This window comes from Bos javanicus, chromosome 22, assembly GCF_032452875.1.
Source record: "Bos javanicus breed banteng chromosome 22, ARS-OSU_banteng_1.0, whole genome shotgun sequence".
Lineage (NCBI taxonomy): Eukaryota > Metazoa > Chordata > Mammalia > Artiodactyla > Bovidae > Bos > Bos javanicus.
In genome coordinates this window covers 4,658,059-4,679,400 of record NC_083889.1, presented here as the reverse complement: position 1 = coordinate 4,679,400, position 21,342 = coordinate 4,658,059, and the positions used below count along the sequence as shown (strand labels likewise).

Genomic DNA, 21,342 nt, shown 5'->3' with positions numbered 1-21,342 from the left:
GGAGGGTCCACTTGAGACGTGAAACCACATACAGAAGGTGCCATTAACGTGATTAAATCTTTTAACAACAAATCGCTAAATGTGAATTGAGAGCAAAGAAAACTTATGATCAAGAAATGAGTACCACTCATTTGCACCACTCTTCTGCAAACAGGAAGAGTCTTTGGGAATTCTCTATCCAGCAGGGCTTTGACCATCACCTACAAAGTAGAACAGTTACCATGAGAGAACTTCTGTATATAGACTGAAGTTCTGTTAATTCCTTCGGTTTCCATCAAAACCACTCAAATTTTAATCTCCATGATATTCCACACAAAGCCAACTGTACTTGGCTTTCTAAGTGACTTAAGGCTTGTCAGCAGTAATTCTGACTCCCTGATTTTTGCTTTGCCATTTAATTCCTGAATATCCACTCCATATGGTTTTATATTTCTCCATACTCATTTTCATAAACCGTTTTGCTGGGTAAGCTTGAAGCACTCTTGCCAGGGGCATGCTGCTGTCTTCGCTTAAGAATGACACCAAGACCGCAGTTCAGGCACACTGCAGTGTCAAGTGGGAACACTGCAGTGTTTCCAAAAGTATATGTTATAGAATTGTTTTGTAAAAATGGCTACAATGCCCCTTCCTCTCGGTAGTGAATTCCTACATTATCTTTGGGGTTGGCCAGATGATTTGCTTTGGCCTATGGGACTGAAAACATGCTGGTCATCTGGGCACCTCTTGCTGTTTTCTGAATTCTGAGACTTCCATGGTCAGCGTCACCTGGCTCCATGTTATCCATCCCACAGCCATCAGACGACCGACGCCCAGAAGCGGAACTGTGATGTTCAGCTGCTGTGCCCAGATGCTCACACAAGCCCCGTCAAGAGCAGGAGAAGCATTTGCCTGAAGTTCGCCCAAATGCCAACCCGCAGAATCATGAACTAAATTTTGTCACTGGCTTTGGCATGGTCTCTACCGCAGCTAAAGCCAGCAGATGCCACATGAGAGGGTGAAGTCCAGATGGCAGATCTGGAGGGACAGAGTTTAGCACGGCCAGCACTTACTTGGACTGTTGGTAGGAATACGCAGATGCATGCTCGCTGGCTGTGTCCACTGCTATCTGCTGCTGCTGACCACTCGTGTCCTGGGACGAAGGTGCCACTGTCTGGGGAGAGGTATCAGCCACAACACCCTGTGGAGACAACAAGGACATAGGACCTCACTGGCTTGAGCAGAAGGGCTCCTTGCGGACGGACTGTAGGGCACATCCCCGTGCTGTCTGGCACTGGGCTTGCGTGGAGTTGCACTCGGCTACATAAAGCCACAATAAACACCAGCAGAAAAGGCCACAGAACTCATCTGAGGAATTTACCTCCATGTGTCACCAAGAAGACTTACCATCAGAAGACCCTATAGCAGTCAAATGATCAGGAAATCATTTTGCCTGCAGGTAGAACTTTTAAACTGCAGCTGCCTGTAGCCACACTAAATACTAATTCCTTAATTAAAAAAGAGCACGCAGAATTCCTATAAAAACTTATACATTTGAGCATTTTCCTGGGAATAAATTTCTCTACCCTGTCTCTACAATCTGGCAAAACAATGGACCTTACTACTAATAAAAATCTATATCCAGGTTTGGATTCTTCCTAAGAGGACATTGTCAAATACGCTTTCCCTTAAGGAATTTGATTTGTCTTATTTACTTTTATTTTTCTCGACATGAACTGGGATTCATTTAGAGGTTTCAGAAAAAGAAACTAACATCCTTAATTTTGATTTGCTCCTTCCTTTAGCCTTTTGATGGCTTCCGTTTCTCACAGATGCCAACAAGAATGGATTTCTTGAGTTGATCCTCACTCAGAAGTTATGTTTGGTTCTGAGAAAGGTTTGGTAGTTAGTCAACCTAGGGAGAGAATCCACATGACTACATTCTCCTGGTTGTACTTATATTATAGCCTTGGACTTCTGCAGAGATACAGGCTTTTGATCAATGTTCTGTCCTTAACAGAAGTTCCCTGAAATTGCTCCTCAAAATGTGAAAATTCTCCCTTTATGAATTCAATATTTTTTCACCCCTAATCTACTGTATGGTATTACACAGTTTTCTGAGTTTCCTACCTGCATTGACTTGTATGAATACTGGTGAATTTTCAATGACTGTTTTGACACAGAAAATGAATCAGTGCTTTTCTTTATAAGCACAACTCAAGGCAATACATCAGGGTATGCTTATATAATTCTTAGTGGTATACTTCTTTTTAAATCTCAGATTTATTGATATATTAGACTGTTTCCAATAAGCAATACTCTTAAGTGTGTCTCCTTGTTTTAGAGTCAGCAAAAACCTCAAATTCTGTAGATAAGCACCCACATTTGGTGTACAGATAGAGAGATGCAGATATGTGGCAGACATCGATGCTTAAGGCCATCTATGATGTATAGATTCATAATTTTTTCTCATGGCTTAGATGGGTTTTGATAGCTAAATCTAGCAAAGAACATATATTTTAATCACATACTCTCGAAAATCTGAAAAGCTAATTAAAACCTCTTTAATAGTGAAACATTCTCAAGGGCTTATAGGTCTGGAACACATAAAAGATTAATATGTTTTTCCTCCTTGGTTTCCTAAATGACACGGTACTGTCCTCTTAAATGTCTGTGCTTCCCAAATCTTGGTACTAGCAAACATTGGTAGCACATCAAAAACAAGCAAACAAACATACATTTTGAAAAGATCCAATTTCGTCTCTCAAAATTTCACCTAATCTGTGTGGCTCCAGAGGTTGGAAGAGTCATGCTAGTCTCCCACATTGAGTGGTACCGACGTGAGGAGCAGCAACAGCTGGACTCCAGAGGAGTCCCAGCTGATGGAAGACATCCACTGTGACCATAACAGCAAATGGGCATCAGGAGAAGGTGAAGGAGGGCTGGGAGCAGGGAGAAGTCTATACCTCTGAGTTCTCATCATAGTCCTCATAGCTCTATGCCCCTCCTGTCCAGTACCTTTCTGGCTCTGTCCAGTAAAACAGTGTATAGAGGAAATGGATTCAGCCCAATGGAGAGAAAGGAGAGGAGAAAGCTCCCAGCAAGGCCAACATGACTTTATCACTCATGGTCTGCACCAACCAGAGTGGTACATTCTCCTCCTTTGTCTGTAGGACGCCACAGTCCCATCAAGGTTCACTGGTGAGAACAGGGGTCCTTCGTCTTTAGTACACAAAAGAATCACCTGGCATCCTTTAAAAATTCTCAGGTCCAGTCTACACCCTGGACCACATCAGACTCTGGCAAAAATCACTATTTAAAAAAAAAATCTTGAAGTAATTTCAACATGCAGAAAAATTTGAGAACCACTGCTCTAATCCAGTCCTTCTTAATTTTTAATGTGCGCCTTGATCCTTAAGGGCTCTTGTGAAAATGCAAATTCTAATTCAGTAGATCCAGGTAGAGTCTGAAAGTTTGTATTTCTTTTTTTTTTTTTTTTTTTTATTCTTACAATTTTATTTTATTTTTAAACTTTACATAATTGTATTAGTTTTGCCAAATATCAAAATGAATCCGCCACAGGTATACATGTGTTCCCCATCCCGAACCCTCCTCCCTCCTCCCTCCCCATACCATCCCTCTGGGCCGTCCCAGTGCACCAGCCCCAAGCATCCAGCATCATGCATCAAACCTGGACTGGCAACTCGTTTCCTACATGATATTTTACATGTTTCATTGCCATTCTCCCACATCTTCCCACCCTCTCCCTCTCCCACAGAGTCCATAAGACTGTTCTATACATCAGTGTCTCTTTTGCTGTCTCGTACACCGGGTTATTGTTACCGTCTTTCTAAATTCCATATATATGCATTAGTATACTGTATTTATGTTTTTCCTTCTGGCTTACTTCACTCTGTATAATAGGCTCCAGTTTCATCCACCTCATTAGAACTGATTCAAATGTATTCTTTTTAATGGCTGAGTAATACTCCATTGTGTATATGTACCACAGCTTTCTTATCCATTCATCTGCTGATGGACATCTAGGTTGCTTCCACGTCTTGGCTATTATAAACAGTGCTGCGATGAACATTGGGGTACACGTGTCTCTTTCCCTTCTGGTTTCCTCAGTGTGTATGCCCAGCAGTGGGGTTGCTTCTAACAGGCTCTCAGGTGGTGCTGCTCATGTTGGTTTAGGGAGTACTGTTGGAGTAACAGGGCATCGGAGAACGGGCTTATTCAAAAGGCTTCAAATGTTTCCCTTCCTCTTTCTGATTGTTTGTGGCTCACATTTGATGGAGTAGTTATTTGATCTTTGGTCTTTTCTCTAAGCATACCTGTGGCGGATTCATGTTAATATATGGCAAAACCAATACAATATTGTAAAGTTAAAAAATAAAATAAAACATTAAAAAAAATAGTGGCGTTCCTCTGAGACCTGGATACCAAATTTGCTTGTGTTCTGTGCAAAGCAAGGCAAAGGCGTGTTCAAGTAAAGTCCATACTTTGACAGAATGAGCTTGCAACTGCAAACTTTCAAGTAGCACAACAATCACCACTAAGGATTTGGGGGGTTTACAGTGGGCCCTGGTGCTCGAGGCTGAGATTTATCTTCCTAACCTCGTTCTGTAAGAAGAGACGGACTTACTTCAATGGAAACAGCTGTCGGAGGCACAGGCGTGTACTGGGGGATGTAGGTCCCTTGCATAGGAGCCGCGGCAGTCATGTACTGGAGGAAATCAAAGAGAAATGCAGATGAACTTGGGCATGCGGCCGGCAGGAACAGTGACAGCACATAAGACTTTTCCATGTGTGGCCCCCGCCAGTGCGTGATTAAACTTAAAGTCTATTTTGACCGAAAATAATGCAGTTTCTAGCAGTATAGAATAGCCATCTCTTATTGATTCAGAACCAACAGAAGCCCACCTCTCCAGCATCAGTACAAGTTCATTCTTCCCACCCCCTCATGTTGTCCTGAACATTCTACGTTAGCTCCCAAACATCTCACTTTCACATCCAAAACACAAATGCCTGCCAGGTGGGCAGGGATGACCTCTGTTTTTTCCTCCATTTTACTGCTAGCACATAGTAGGCTCTCAACAGATTATTTGTTGAATGAATAAATCATGAATAATCAATAATCAATAAATAAATGAAAATTATGAAAAATAATTCTTTTCTAACTAAAATAGAGGGCTAATGTAAGAAATACTTATCTACCAACAATCACAATTGGCAAATGTTATAAATTCTTTTGTCATTTGATAGCTTTTTTTTTATAAATAGTGTTCCAGATCATCTTGAAATTGCTTTTTTATCCTCCCCCCACTCCATGTCACTGACAGTATTTCCTTTTCCACTCCTTTAATTCTCTAAATTTTCTTCATCTAAATGAATGATACAATAGTTCAATCATTTTTCACTAAGTTGTAGTAATTCAGTAAAATATTCAGTAAAATATGTGTTGGGGATAACATGTATTTTGGCAACAAAAAATTGAAGACGCAGAAAAATTATATGCCCACCTCTGTAAGCACAAAGCATGGCCCATATTCCTGTTTCTATTATACATAGCCTCTGACAAGTTGAGGTTCTACTCTTTTGAGGGTGGAATCTTCCATGGAATCAACTGTATTTCTGAGTTTCTAAACTTCATCATCACAAAATTTCAGAGCCAGAATCATCTAATGAAAACAAGGCTTCTCAAAACACAGTTTCATTGAAACAATTCTTATGGAAACAACAAGCCCATGATTCTTTATTCTTCTAAAGTTGCTACATTCACATATGAAGGGCACCCATAAATATGCAAAATCTAAATTACAATGTTATGCATTGATAGGTACTTTCAGTATCCAAGAGGCATGATAATTCTGAATCCAGGGAAATAATCTGAATGGAGATTGGCTCATCAGATGTTGTTTACTATTCATGGAGAAATAGAGCAACTCTGGACAAATGCTTCTCTATCCTAAACGAGCACTGTCCTCCTAATTCTGTTTGCTGAAAATAGAGACAACCTTAGTGGAGCAACCCTAAATCAAACAAGCCAAACTGCTGCCCGTAATCCATGTGTTACTGCTGATAACAACTGCATGCAATTCCTATCAGTACAAAAACAACCTTGTAATGTGGACTAAGGACAACCGTTTGCAAGGCTTGGGGATATTACTAGTTTAGCTTCATACCTGAAACTTATCAGAGATTTCTGCACCCCATGCTCTGTGCTCTCACAGAGTTCATCACTCTTTTATTAAAATTGTCCAGGCTCTCATTTTCCTAAGGCATGGACCAAGTGTTACGTATGCCTGCATCTTCCAACATCCTATGCTGTGCCTGGTATTTAGTAGAAAAACTGTTCAGTGGCTGAATAAAAAGGCTATGCGAAGAAAGTCTTCCGTTTCCAATTACACATCTTGTATGCCTCTTAGCCATTGATCATTCTGAATTCTGTATAGAGACTTCCCCACCCCTATAAAGTGTTCATATAACTTTTAAATACATTAGCCCACTCTGCTCATCACTGTCCCTGTGTTCTTAAGCAGACAGTTACTCGGGGATCCAACTGCTGTCAGTTTTTCAAAAAAGTACAGACCTCTGGAGTCACATTTCAGCAAATATTATTTCATATCTAGCACCCATGGCAAGTGTCTGCTTTGCCAACCAAACTGTCCCAGAAAGTGTTGGAGGTAACAGTTCCTTGGCCATTTCAGATGGGTGGTTTGCTTGTGTCCTACGGGTTTTAAGCATCTCTTAATTTACTATTACCTATGCCTTTTTTTTTTTTTTTTTTTTAGAATGTTACCTCAGCTGGGGGAAAAAAGCTTTCTGTGTTTCAGTGCATTTGAGCAATTCTGCATAATGTAGCCTCTTGGATATGACTGCGTGCATGCTCTGTTGTGTCCTACTCTTTGCAACCCCATGGACTGTAGCCCACCAGGCTCCTCTGTCCATGGGATTTTCCCAGCAAGAATACTGGAGCGGGTTGCTATTTCCTTCTCCAGGGGATCTTCCCAACCCAGGAACCGAACCCATGTCTCTTGCATCTCCTGCACTGGCAGGGGGATTCTTTTCCACTAGTGACACCTGGAAAGCTCTCTTTGCTATAGACACAGAATTTTAAAACTCTGAGAAATCAGGTTTTACAGAAGAATGGCACTTTAAATCAGTCTCTCAACCTTTTTCTCTTTAGCACCTACTGATTTTGCTTACAACTAGTACTTTAAAGAATATACTTTGGAAAAAGTTTAATTAGATATCAGAAATCCTAGTAGATGTGTAGAAAGTGGGACTATATTTTTACTGATAGAGTTAATACTCTCTGTGGCTCATGTTCTACGCTTTGGTCACGGTTTTCCAAGAGGTACAACTCTGAGGGAGTCAGAGGATACTCCCTCACTGATCTTGGTATTTTTTATGCCAGAGGTAGTAATTCCAAACTTTGCAATTGTCATCAGTGACTGTGGGTGTCCTTCTTATAAGAAGGCAGTGTCTCTGGATACTGCCTGACCCACCCCTGGTCCAGTGTCCACATCGCTAAGAAGAACTTTCTGTGAATTAGACACAGGGGCATGTGCTGGGGCCACACAGAGCACTATCCATGACTTCACATGAGAATCCACCTCACTTTCAGACCTCTTGTGCCCAACTAGGGTTCTCAAGTAGTGTAGTTAGTGGAAAGCGTTTTGTGTGATTCTTTTCTATAAGTTTCTTGAAATCATGCAGAGTTATCCAAAACCTCATCTCTGTTCTATTGAGTAGAAGGAATCTGTAAATCTTCACACCTTCCGTGGCATTTGATGAGGTTATGAAAGTAGTCAAAACTGAAGTGCTTATAGTTTAAATTCTCAGTCATCTTCTCTTCAGAACAACACTGAGTTAGGCAGGATGGCTCACCCATTTTACATACTGACAAGCTGGGATATACTGTGAATGCACTCCAGTTCTGTAGGACTGAGTCCACTTTTCTGTCAACTTCATGACTTTTAAAATAAAATCCTAAGAGTTTCCACGATCATGACTGTGTGTGCGTGCTTCAGCTGCTCTGTTGTGTCTAACTCTTTATGACCCCATGGACTGTAGCCCGCCGGGCTCCTCTGTCCATGGGAGTTCTCCAGACAAGAATACTGGAGTGGGTCACCATGCCCTCTTCCAGCAGATCTTCCCAACCCAGGGACGGAACCCAGGTCTCATGCATTGCATGCACATTCTCTATCATCTGAACCACCAGGGGAGCCCATGACCATGTATAATATGCCATGTATAATTAAAAAAATAACATTAATAATTGGAGTTCCAATTAAGAGATATAGAATAATAATGCCTTAACATTTTATCGTCATTTCATTTCCATAGATTTTTAATTTTCACTTCATATTCTGAATACCTAATTTTCTTCTAGAAGAGCTACTATCCCTTACGCTTATTTTATAATTTAACTTTATGCTGCTCTTCTGAACAGAACTTATAGAGAATTTTTAGTACAAATGCAATCAGCTCAGTTCAATGTGTTGTATATTTTTTATTTAAAAGAAAAACCTTTCTGGTTGCTCATTTTTTTTGGTGTCACAGAAAATCTAACAGAGCTGGAGAATGTTGTTTTAAAATTAGGGACAGGCTTATTTTAAATAAGTCAAAGCTATGGAGTTTATACTCTGTAAGACTATTATTATCTCTCGATAAACTTTTGCAGTAAAACTTTTCTGTGGTAGACATATATTTTCTAGGGTAAAGCTTCAAGATGTGACAGACTTGTAAAATTAGGCACAGGAGCTTATAGGAAATGGCTACAGCCATGTGCAAGATCAACTCTCAGCTTTAGGTAACTGGTGGAAATACCTCTGAACTCCCTCTGCAAGCATTCAGTTTGGTTTCCTTAAGACCAAAGATAAACTACAGTCAGAATTGACAATGCAGGCTGCACAAATATGGTTTAGATCTCAGTGCCTAAGACTGCTTTCTTTTTATCCAGCTAATAAATGACTAAAACCTAAGAAGGACCTGTGATATAAAAACTCTGCTGTTTGACTTCATACATTTCTGTGGATTACTTATTAAAACCAAAACAAGAATGGATGTCTATCCTTTAAGCTAATTTACTTTACTGGTTTTTCTCAAAAACTACAAAATATCTTCCATAATTCTTTCATGAGTACAACTTATTCTGTTTTTTTTTGATACATTTTGATATTTCTTTCTTTTTTTTTTTTTTTGGTACAATGGCTGATGGGAACCATATTACAATGAGATGATATAGATACAATGGATAAATCCATATATTTCCCTGTTGGTGGCAGCTCAACGTTTTGACATTCCATGGATATGTCTTTTTTGGTAAACAGGTTGATGATTTTCACATATTCTGAAAGCACTGGGTTTTCACATGGCATATGCTGGAAACCCAAATAGCCATTTTCAAACCCACAGAATAAATTCCAGACTCCATCACTTGTTCCAAGAAGTCTAGACACTGCATCACCAAGATAGTTACAGGAAGAGAGAAAAAAAATGATGAAGTTAGAGAGGAATTGTGTTTTTACTTATTTAATTTAGAACAAAATATTTCTGTTACTATGGACTCGTTGATTATTTCTGAAGAAACAAAAAAGTGAAAACTCCAAATTTTTAGTTCCTGATTTACTTCCCTCCCAAAGCAAAATAAGATTTTAGAAAGTTTTATATAGTTCCTGATGGCAAAGTTTTCCTTTTACTTATCTGTACAGCAAAGGGAATCCCCACATTTCAATTTTTGAAATTTCCTAAAATAATCAAACTTGCTCATTTGAGGTTATTGTTATATTATGTAGGTTCTTCAATGGGTGTGCCTAGTCCTTGCTATGTAAAGTGAGTTAGTTGCTCAGTGGTGTCTGACTCTTTATGACCCTGTCCATGGATTTCTCCAGGCAAGAATGTTGGAGTAGGTTGCCATTTCCTCCTCCAGGAGATCTTCCTGACCCAGGGATAGAACCCAGGTCTCCCACATTGCAGGATTCTTTACCATCTGAGCCAGTTCTTGCAATAACATTCAAAAATCAGTGTAACAAACTTCAGCAAGAGTAGTTGTTTAGGTCTTATCAAACTCAGATAGTCACTGACAAGGATAGAGGGAAGGCAGTTAAGCAGAGAAAGCGGAAATTGGTACTGGATGATGCTAACAGCCTGAGGCATGAATCACTGTTGGGACCATCTAATACAAAGTTTCCTTTCACAAAAGAAGCTGGAGGATAAAGGAAATAGCCTGAGTGGCTTGGGGGAGGCACAGAGTTACATTAGGTCAAGGTACTCCTAATACCTGAGTTCCCACAGTTATACTGCTTGGATTTGCAAAATTCTGTCATCTTAGAACTGGGGAGAGAATTAGTATCATTTCACTCGCTTACATTGGCTAAGTAGTAAAAGCTGCCTGGAGTATAATTCTAGGAATGTCTTCTAAGTCTCTGTGTCACTTGATGGATGAGAGACAGTCTGCAGAGAGGAAGAGAGCTGAAGAGGGTCTCCCTGAAAGGGCAAAGTGCCCCCACCCACTAACGAGGACGTCAGGGACGGACTCCGTCGTGGACGTCCACCGCTCAGTGTTTCCTCTGCTCTGCCGCTCCTGCCAATGAGACGCTGGCGAGTAAAGTGGGACCCCACATAGAACGCTGATAATGTATGTTTTGGTAATGTTTTTTATGTTAGTTTCAATTTAAAGCCTCTTGACTTTTAAGGTACTAGTGGAGGTACAAAGTAGATTGCTGAGTGATAAAATAATTATCCCGAAAGATTAGGTAGATGTGAATACAGATAGAAGCACAGACTTAACCTTCTAGAAGTAGAAGTGCCTGAAGAGGAGAGAAAAGGAGACCAGTTAGTGAGCTTGATAGAAACCAGAGCCCAGAGTATATAGCCTACATCATCCTATATAGTTCACCAGAACAGTTACTAAGTATAACCCTGAGAGGTGTGCATTAAACTATTTGACAAAAAATACAGATGGTCATTGTTGAATCTGGAGTGAGGCCCATTTATTGCTGCCAGACAGCAAAGAAAGAGACAAGGAAGAATCTTGGAGGGTTGTTTTTTTTTTTTAATGGGAAACTTATAAAACTCTACCCACTGAACCACAAGGAGAAGGAGTCATCCCCACGTGATCACAGGCTATGGAGGCCTTCAACTGTGTGGAAAAAACAATCTTCATGAATGTACTGCAAAAAGCCAAAGCCCGTTAAGTTTGAACACGTGCACAGATCATTGTGGTAGCAACAAAAGTAAAAGAGAATACTACAGAAATTTAGCTGATTAAGAAACTGTGTCTTAAAATTTGAACTCGAAACAACTGTGTAGATGTCGTGAGTTCCTTCCTCCCCTCTCTTCAATAACTTTTTTGTGTGTGTGATGGGTATCACAAAATGTAGAGAAAGATAAGAGAGATTCTGTGAACCACAAGGACCACTCAGGAGATCAAGATAAGGAAGTCGGATTAAAAACTGGGAACTAGAATGCAGGCAACTATAAAAGCATATTCATAGTGGAGTAGCAGGAATGCAAGCCTCCCTGGGCTTAGTAGAGAGAGGAGGTGAGTAGAAAAATAGTAAAGAATATTACGAGCAAACTTATGTCAATACATTTGACAGCTGAGATAAAATACACATATTTGCTGAACAGCACAATTAAGATGGATGCAAAAAGAAATAAAAATCTGCATCATTCTACATTTATTATATAAAAAAAATGAATTAGAAATCCAAAACATTCCGAAAATAAAATCTTCAGCTTCAACTGGGTTCTCTAGAGAATTTTTCAAACATTTAAGGAATAAATAGTACCAATCTTGTATAAATTCTTCCAGAGAATACTAAAGGAGGAGGACTTCACTCATGAAGTTAGCACACTCCTTATATAAAAAATTGATAAAGACATTACAAGAAGGAAAAAAAAAAACTATAACCTAATGTCTTTCATGAACATTTACAAAAACCTCCTAAATAAAACTTTAGCCAATCATCTCATATATATATAATGCTCAAGTGGAATGTATTTCAGGATTGCAAGGTAGATTTAACATTGGAAAGTCAATCAACTAATTCACCATATTGACAGAATAAAGAGGAAAATTATATGATCATTGTGATGACTTAAAATATCTTTTATAAAATCTAATATCTGCATATGAGAAATATCTTAGCACACTAGGAATAGATGGAAACTAGGAATAGAAGTCTACAAACAAAACATTTATAGCTGACCTCACAGTTAATGGTGACATATTGAACGCTTTCTATTTAAATTTTGGAACAAGATAATGACATTCAGTGCCATCTCTTCTATACTGCTTACCGATTATAGGCAGTGCACTAAGGTAAGTAAAAGAAGGGGAAGGCATAAAGAGCAGAGATCACCAGTGAGAAACTAAAGAGACCGAGAGGTAAAGGTATTCTGTTGTAAAATTCCAATAATAGAAACATATTCTTAACGCTTATTACCAACATTCAGTAAGATTATATTGAGACCCTAGTACATACTAAGTACTAAATAAGCGTAAACTGTAGTCTTAAAGCATGGGTTAGGAAACAGGACTGATAGAGCCCAGAAAAAACAGATTTCATTACTAACCCACTGGATGCCCTGGGTAGTTCCTTTCTCTTTTATGATCTGAAATATATCAAGTATTTACTTTTATGTATTATTCATTATTGCAAATCTTACATTTACCACAGTATCCAGGAAGAGTAAGTTGGCATTTTATATTATTATTATTTTCTTCTGTTAGGCTTCCCTTGTTGTACTTGAACTTCCTGTCTGTTTATACCCTCTTTGTTGCTTCTTAACATTCTCTATTATCTTTGCTTATCAGTATGATTTATGAATTGCAGAGAATTAAAAGTCTCTGTAAAGCAGTGAGCTCTTCAAATGAGAGAAGCTGTTGAGATCAAATCAACATTTACTTAAATCAGTCTCTAAATTTGAAAGCTTCAAGAAGAAACCACTTTAAAAATGACCTGGATAGTTCTCTCAGAAATGTACACGAACAACTAATGTCCTCAGGCTGTCAGAGCTCACTTAATCTTTTTTCCAGGAAATGGAGTTTGCTTCTTTATTTTGGAAATGAAATAACTGAAGGACTTTGTCAGGAAGATAAAAGTCCTCAATGTGCCTCAAAGCGGTGTTGTTTTCTACTTAAGTTTGTGCCTAAAGCATTAAATCAGGCTATAGGTGAAGACACTTGAGACAAACTGAAAAGGCACTCATCCAGATAGACACACACACACAGCAAACTCCATTGGCACATGAAGCGTTCCCTCTCAATCATCTGGGGCCACACATCATAAATAATAACCACCCCAGTGAACTGGAGCAGGCAAAGTCAACAGGAGGAAATGGTAAAGGTGACTCTAAATTATCCTGTAAAACAAACTTCAGTCTTTCCAAGAGACTCAACAAACATACTTTATTTGTGTGTTTGGTTTTGAGTCAAGAGACTTTCAGATGTGCAGCCTGGCCTACAGGACTAGTTAGAATGTTCACATTAGATATTGATCTGAGATGCACAGGGACAAGTGAAGGTAAGAAGGAGGCAGGAGAAGCAGAAGAGACGGGGCAATGTTCTACAAACGAGGAACAACGTATAAAGCGGCGGTAAGTTGAAAACTGCAAAAGTAGAGCATAAAGCTATTTGAGAAAACGACTTCTAGGAACTGTACAATATTATTTAGGAAAGGAAAAAGAAAAAGACAGATTTAAACAGCCCTGCCCTGTCCATGTGAGCATATATAACTCTGGCAGCACAAAAGCATGATGGAGGCATTTCTGCTGAGCTAAGAGATCCCCATCCTTGTTTCCAAGGATGTGTTCAGGGTAAAGAGCTAACAGCAGGGAGATGGGAGGACTGGAAGGAAAGAGACTGTCTGGTACCAAGGTCCAGATTCCACGTTTTGCCACCGAAAGTGAAGAACAATTTGTTTGACAATAGCTGTAAAACAATGGATAGACAAAGGACATCATCTTGCGGTAAATTTCAGCCCACTCCCATTGAGGCCTTAGAATCATCGTGAGCCACAGCATATGTTCAGCTTTACCTAAATCTGACTGCTCACGGTTTACTTTGAGTTGCTTTGTATGATGGTTCAGAAAGATCTCAGTTTGCAGCCATAAATCTCCTAGTGCAACATAAAATGGAGTCAAACATTCATACGCTAAAGGTTTTATGGAGAAATATTAGTCAGATAATGCATACAAAGCTCTTAGCACAGAGCTGGGTATATACAAACAATCTAATAGGAACCATCATTATTATTGATTTTATTTTTATTGGTATTATTATTATGAGAAGATGGAAATTTCATTATCTTAATAGTCTGTCAGCGTCAGAAATGCAGCTTAGGCAGGAAATGTTCATTTTTTTCTCTTGGTAATCACACTAATAAGACACTTGGTATCAAAAGAGGGTCCCAAAGCAGGGGTAACAGACACTTAACACATGTGAAGAGATAGTTATAAGTGGAGGGAGCTTGTGTTTCTGAGAAAGAGGGAGAGGGAGGAAGCCAGGAAGACCTAGAGGAAAGTGGGAGAGCACGGTGCCCAGGAGCACATAGGGAGGAAGGAAGGGTGGGAGGAGAAAGTGAAGGGTATCTGAAGTGCAGGGACACATCTGTACATTCAGCTGGAAACTGCTCACAAGCCCATCATGTGTCCATTACTCAACATGACCCAGTCTTCCCTGATATTATTCTGGGTTGATATTTGTGGAAAAACTGGAAAAAGGGGTGAATTTCTGAACCAGCACAGTGTGGAGTAGACAGAGCAGAAAGAGGGGATTATATGAAAGCTGTAGATTCCTAAAGGGCGTAGGATTGGAGATTCCAGACAATCTTATCTGGTTTCAAAGTATTTCAGGACCCAGTGACATCTGGGTTACATTCTTAAACAGAGAAAGTAGACTTGGATGCAGATGACTCAGAAAGACTGAGAAGTTGCCCTGAATCTTAATATTTTCCATCTAATGTAAAAATAAGAAATAAAGGGATCAATGAGAGAAACAGTATGCTATGCTAAGTCACTTCAGTCGTGTCCGACTCTGTGTGACCCCAGAGATGGCAGCACACCAGGCTCCCCCATCTCTGGGATTCTCCAGGCAAGAACACTGGAGTGGGTTGAGAAACAGCTAAGTAGTTCCCAAAAGAAATAAAAATAACGGCTGTTTAAAAATCTAAACAGGAAGATCAGAATTACTCTTTTATGGTGGCAGTATAGAAGTCAGGCAAAGTCAAACAATCTACATAGATACTACTGTTCTTAATTTTATCTCTAGACTTGCCTTGGCCTGGTCTGATCATCTGCCCTTGATTTCTATATACCAGAAGACATTAGTTTCTGTTCAGGGGACATTCCTTCACAAACTCACAGGTTACTATGCACACTGACTTCTTAGAGTGTCAATTATACACTTTCTTAGAGTTTAAGTTTTGTTTTTATTTCTTTTGAGAAAGGAACTGTGTTTTCCACGTCATTCAAAAATATTTACGAAAGTCAACTGTGTTTAAGATGTTATGCATCTTCACTGTAAAGTAGCTATAACCCAATAAAAACCAACAAGAAAACCCAAAACGAAATCAAACAAAAAAGATGTTATGAGTCCTATTTCTCCAAAGAAAAAATACAAATGGCCAATAGGCACATGGACAGATGGTGACTAACACTAGTTATTAGAGAAATGCAAATCAAAGCCACAATGAGGTTACCATCTCACACCAGTCAGAATGGCTATCACTGGAAACTCTACAAACAACAAATGTTGGAGAGGGTGTAGAGAAAGGAAACCCTCCTGAACTGGTGGTGTAAGTTGGTGCAGTCACTTGGAAAACAGTGTGGAGGCTCCTCAGAAAACTAAAACTAGAATTACCATGATCTAACAATCCCACTGCTGGGCATATAACCAGACAAAACTGTAGTTCAAAAGGATCCATGCACCTCTATGTTCATAGCAACACTGTTTACAATAGGCAAGATGTGGAAACCACCTAAATGTCAGGAGATGAATGGATAAAGAAGATGTGGTGCAAATACACAGTGGAATAGTACTCAGCTGTAAAAAAGAATGAAATATGCCATTTGCAGAAACATGGACGCAACCAGAGATTATAGTAAGTGAAGTCAGAAAGAAAAATATAAATACCATGTGATGTCACTTACACATGGAATCTAAAATATGACACAAACGAACCTGTCTGTGAAACAGAAACAGAATCATGGGCATTGAGAAGAGACTGGTGGTTGCCAAGAGAGACGGGGCTGGGGGAGGAAGGGAGTTGGGAGTTGTTTTTTTTTTACCATATAGTAGTAGTAGTGTTAGTCGCTCAGTAGTCTGACTCGGAGAAGGCAATGGCACCCCACTCCAGTACTCTTGCCTGGAAAATCCCATGGATGGAGGAGCCTGGTAGGCTGCAGTCCATGGGGTCGCTGAGGGTCGGACACGACTGAGCGACTTCACTTTCACTTTTCACTTTAATGCATTGGAGAAGGAAATGGCAACCCACTCCAGTGTTCTTGCCTGGAGAATCCCAGGGATAGGGGAGCCTGGTGGGCTGCCATCTTTGGGGTCGCACAGAGTCGGACACGACTGAAGCGACTTAGCAGCAGCAGCAGCAGCAGTGTCTGACTGTTTGTGACCCCCATGGACAATAGCCCGCCAAGCTCCTCTGTTCATGGGACTCTCCAGGCAAGAATACTGGAATGGACTGCTGTTCCCTTCTCCAGGGGATCTTCTCGACTGAGGGGTGGAACCTGGGTCTCCTGCACTGCAGGCAGATTCTTTACCATCTGAGCCACCAGGAAACCAGTCCTCAAGAAGGAGCTGGGAGAATTCTGAGAACAGATTGAATTTGGTTTTGATGCAGGAAAGAAGAAACTGTAGAACTAGAGTTGTTTGGAAAAGTCAGGGATAAAAAGTTCTGAGGTTTATGGAAAAGCCTAGAAGAAAATATCAAATGGAGTGTCAGATCAGATCAGATCAGTCACTCAGTTGTGTCTGACTCTTTGCGACCCCATGAATCGCAGCACACCAGGCCTCCCTGTCCATCACCAACTCCCGGAGTTCACTCAGACTCACGTCCATCGAGTCAGTGATGCCATCCAGCCATCTCATCCTCTGTCGTCCCCTTCTCCTCTTGCCCTCAATCCCTCCCAGCATCAGAGTCTTTTCCAATGAGTCAACTCTTCGCATGAGGTGGCCAAAGTGCTGGAGTTTCAGCTTTAGCATCATTCCTTCCAAAGAAATCCCAGGGCTGATATCCTTCAGAATGGACTGGTTGGATCTCCTTGCAGTCCAAGGGACTCTCAAGAGTCTTCTCTAACACCACAGTTCAAAAGTATCAATTCTTTGGCACACAGCTCTCTTCACAGTCCAACTCTCACATCCATACATGACCACAGGAAAAACCATAGCCTTGACTAGATGAACCTTTGTCTCTGCTTTTGAATATGCTATCTAGGTTGGTCATAACTTTCCTTCCAAGGAGTAAGCGTCTTTTAATTTCATGGCTGCAGTCACCATCTGCAGTGATTCTGGAGCCCAGAAAAATAAAGTCTGACACTGTTTCCACGGTTTCCCCATCTATTTCCCATGAAGTGATGGGACCGGATGCCATGATCTTCATTTTCTGAATGTTTTGGGAATCTGGAATAGTGCCCAACAATACCTTTATTTGTACTGACCCTGAATGGGCCACCAAGCACTAGATCTCAGGTGTCCTGGCATATTTCTGCTAGTCTACCACCCCACTTTCTTACATAAGGTTTGGATTTCCCAGGTGTTTCCAGTGTTACTACAAGTGAGATTTCTCCAGGTACCACTCATCTAATTTGTTTGTTCTATGGATTTGGGGAAACTGACTTTTCTAAACTAAATATCATATACTGCCTGTGATCCAAGTATCCTATTTCTATCAGAAACCTTGCATACTTTCAAACTTGTATGCTACCCTCAGTAAGTTATTTTAAATACAAATGCCTCATGACAATGAAACAAACCTGATATCTGCAGGTTTTTAATGACCATTGCAACAAAACATTTTGCTCTGGATTTCTTTTATTCAGTATCTTTCAAATGACATTCCATGGAGGGCTATTCCAAGGAATTTTTTTATACATATTCCACAGTCTTGTTTACTTTAACAACTTTGAAAAATGATGGAGTAAATCAAGCTAAGCAGGTACTTTTATTTTTGTTTTATTTGGAGATGAGGTTTCCTTTCTCTCTTTTCCCTCTTTCTTTCTTTACATCCATTGTTTTTTTCCCATCAGTACTTCTCCATCTTTTGTGTGCAAATGTTTATTGTGAATCTACAAGTATCTCTAAGAAGGGAAATGCAATTTCCCAGATGTGCTGGACTTCAACACTCTTAACTGTTCTAACTACTATAACATCTCATGAGATGGGGGAGTAATTTAGAGGACTCTGGTTCTCAAACCTGTCTTTATCTTGGAATTATCTGAGCTCTTTGAACAAAATACTGATGCTTGGGTTCCACCTGCAGAGAACTGGATTTAATTGGCCTGAAGTGTGGCCTGGGAATTAATATTTAATGCTCACCTGGTAATTCTAATATGCCATAAAATTTTTAAATCTGCTACCCTAGAGTGTGTTTGGAAAATTATGCTTATATATGTTGCCCAAGGAAATCTATAATTCACATAAATGATCAAAATATTAAATGCAAGTAATTTATGTTGAGTACTTTGAATTTCTACTATTCCTCCTTGGAGAGTCTTGGATTAAGGAAAATAAAACAGGAAAAAAATATATATACCCCTGATGAAACTGAAAACAATTGTGAAAGGCACAGGAGATAAATAAGTATACATCCAATAAAATTTCTTCCCAATTCTACCCAGGGTCCTGCAGTCACTGGCAAAAGGCTGGGGGGAGGGTGAAGAGGCGGAGAGAAAAGTAGAGCTGTCCTCATTAGCCATGAGTCACAGTGAGGCTGGGGACAACCAAGGTCAACTTGGGTGTGAAATTGGGGGCTCAGTTGAAAGCTTTGTTTCTGGTTTTATGTATTTTAGAAATACAAACAGTGAATAATCAGGATTAGATGCTGCCAGTTACAAAAAGAGCTTTAATATCCAAGTATGGCAAATCCTCTTAGCTGTATTTGACACCAGTGGAAAATAAAAAAAGGCCAATTTAGTTACTGTCCTAATTATGAGAGGCTCAAAGGAATGTGCTGGGGAAGCAAATACTTGTAGACATCATATGAGTCCTTCCCTTGACTCATGGGCTGCAATGAACCCTTTAAAAGGACCAAGATTCTCTCTCTATAAAAATAATATATATTTGTCCTTGGTCCTTTTAAAAATGGAGTGAATGCTCGTGACATTAGTAAGACCTCCCTGAAGTATGGAGTGCGAGTATGAATCTAATAGAAAAAGGAGAAGGATGACCACAGCATTCCACACCTAGGAATTACTGCTGCTATGTTTGTCAACAAGTTTGCTTCCCTCCCCTGCAGATTAAGAGAGGTGAATCTGGAGCTCCTGTTCCTAGGATTTTAGGATTTGGGGTCTTCTTAATCCTAAAAGTATCTCAGGGAACTAGTCATGCCTCAGTGGACACACACATTACACCCGAGTGCCAGTTCTCATGGCTCCGTGGTCTTTGTAGTTCCCGTGTATATCGTGATGGGCTGTGCACCCTGAGAGTTTTGTCTGTCCTGCGTGCTCAGTTGCTCAGTGTCTGACTGTTTGTGACCCTGTAGACTGTAGCTCACCAGGCTCCTCTGTTCATGGGGTTTCCCAGGCAAGAATACCGGATTGGGTTGCCATTTCCGACTCCAGGGGATCTTCCCAACCCAGGGATTGAACTCGTGTCTCTTGCATTGGCAGGTGGATTCTTTACCACTGAGCCATGTGGTAAGCCCCTTGAGTGTGCTACATAAATTCAGATTGGGAATTCAAAATTCAAATTCAGAGTCGGGAGTTCTCTTTCTCCCCAAGGACCAACTCTTCTCATTTCTGACCTAAGTCCATTGGTCTTTAAAAACACATCACATAGAAGGAAGGAAATCATACCAGACAACAGTGATATAAAATAGAATTCCAGAAGGAATGAAAAAGTTAGAAAAATAGAGGATAATAAACATGCAACTTTTATTTCATCATAAATTTAATCCTCCACTGTCAAGCGATTCGTCCTTTCCCCATTCACAGGCTGCCTGGCTGGCAGCAGCGGTGCTCAAATTGGACTGGAAGGCAGTTAAAGGCAACAGTGCTGGGTTCGTGGCCAGTGGTAGACTGGCTAGTAGTATGTCTGGTGTAGGGCTTGAGAACTGTACTTCTAAGTTTCTCTCGTCATCTCACTCTGCCCCTGAGGGTGGACTCAGGCAAGGAAGAGCTGGGGAGGGGCATCCACTGCCCCTCCCCAGGCCTGAATGCGTCAATACTCATTTTCATCAAACAGAAGTTAGTGATCGTAGAAAAAGGCCCGTGAGGTCTGAGTGGTTGTACTCCACTCTTCATGAGACTCCTAAGGGAAGGTACTAGAAACTGGGCCATATACACACGTGTACTTCAGCGTCGTGTGAAATTAGCTCTTCAAAGGAGCTTGAGGTCTAAGTGGCTTGAATGATAAGTGCAAATGCCATGGGTGTAAGCTTCAAAGCAAGCAAACACCTTACAGAGTATCAGTGAAAGAGAAGATACTTCAAATGAGGTTAGGGGATTAAAACAACCCTCAAGTCTTGGCCTGAAGTAGCTGAGTTCAAGGCCATCACTCAAACATAATTCCTAAAGGAATGAAAATAATAGAGACGTTTTACTATATGTGTGTTAAAGGAATGATAACAATAATAGTAATAAAAAAACCAAAATGGCTATTTATTTTACATTTATATTCAGTTTTATAATGAAAAAAATCAAGGGGAAAACATCTCTTTGAGAGCAAGAAATTCAAGAAGCTAAAACTCACAGAAATAATCAAAAAGAAAGGTTTTCAAAAGACTAATTGATATTTGTTCCCTATGAATACTGTGAATCTGCAAGAATTTTCAATGTCATTTAGAAAACAGTTAAATTCCCTATGGACTGTCAGGATAAATTAGGACAAAACAAAATGAGAAAGAGAGAGAGGTAGACAGCATAAACTCTCCTGCTAGATGAAAGGGTGTCTTGTTTGATCCTGGTTGAAAATCCTATTTAAGGGAAAACGGCCTTATGTCCACTGGCTGGCTGCCTTTTTTCAGTGAGTTCTCAATATAATAGAGCATCACTAATGGATTGGGTATGGTGCTTTTGCATTTTGTTAATGACAAAAAAAAAGCTAAAGGCCATTACTTGTTCTGATTACCATGCACAATGATGGTGGGCACTTGGATGTATGTCTTCCAGAGAATGTGC

The 21,342-nt window shown here is 40.1% G+C and overlaps 1 protein-coding gene across 8 annotated transcripts in view; it reads right to left on the bottom strand.

Annotated features, from left to right (window-relative positions):
- Window positions 1-21,342, bottom strand: part of RBMS3 (RNA binding motif single stranded interacting protein 3) — an 809,718-nt gene that overhangs the window by 30,116 nt on the left and 758,260 nt on the right. For 4 of the 8 annotated variants that reach the window (XM_061395716.1, XM_061395720.1, XM_061395715.1 and 1 more), the window contains 2 exons: window positions 4,625-4,705; window positions 1,050-1,177 (listed from right to left, as the gene is read on the bottom strand). In XM_061395716.1, coding sequence (XP_061251700.1) covers window positions 1,050-1,177; window positions 4,625-4,705 — 209 coding nt within the window. Of the gene's footprint in view, window positions 1-1,045; window positions 1,178-4,624; window positions 4,706-21,342 lie in introns of those variants that run through there. The other 4 variants (XM_061395722.1, XM_061395721.1, XM_061395718.1 and 1 more) reach the window with 1 other exon arrangement.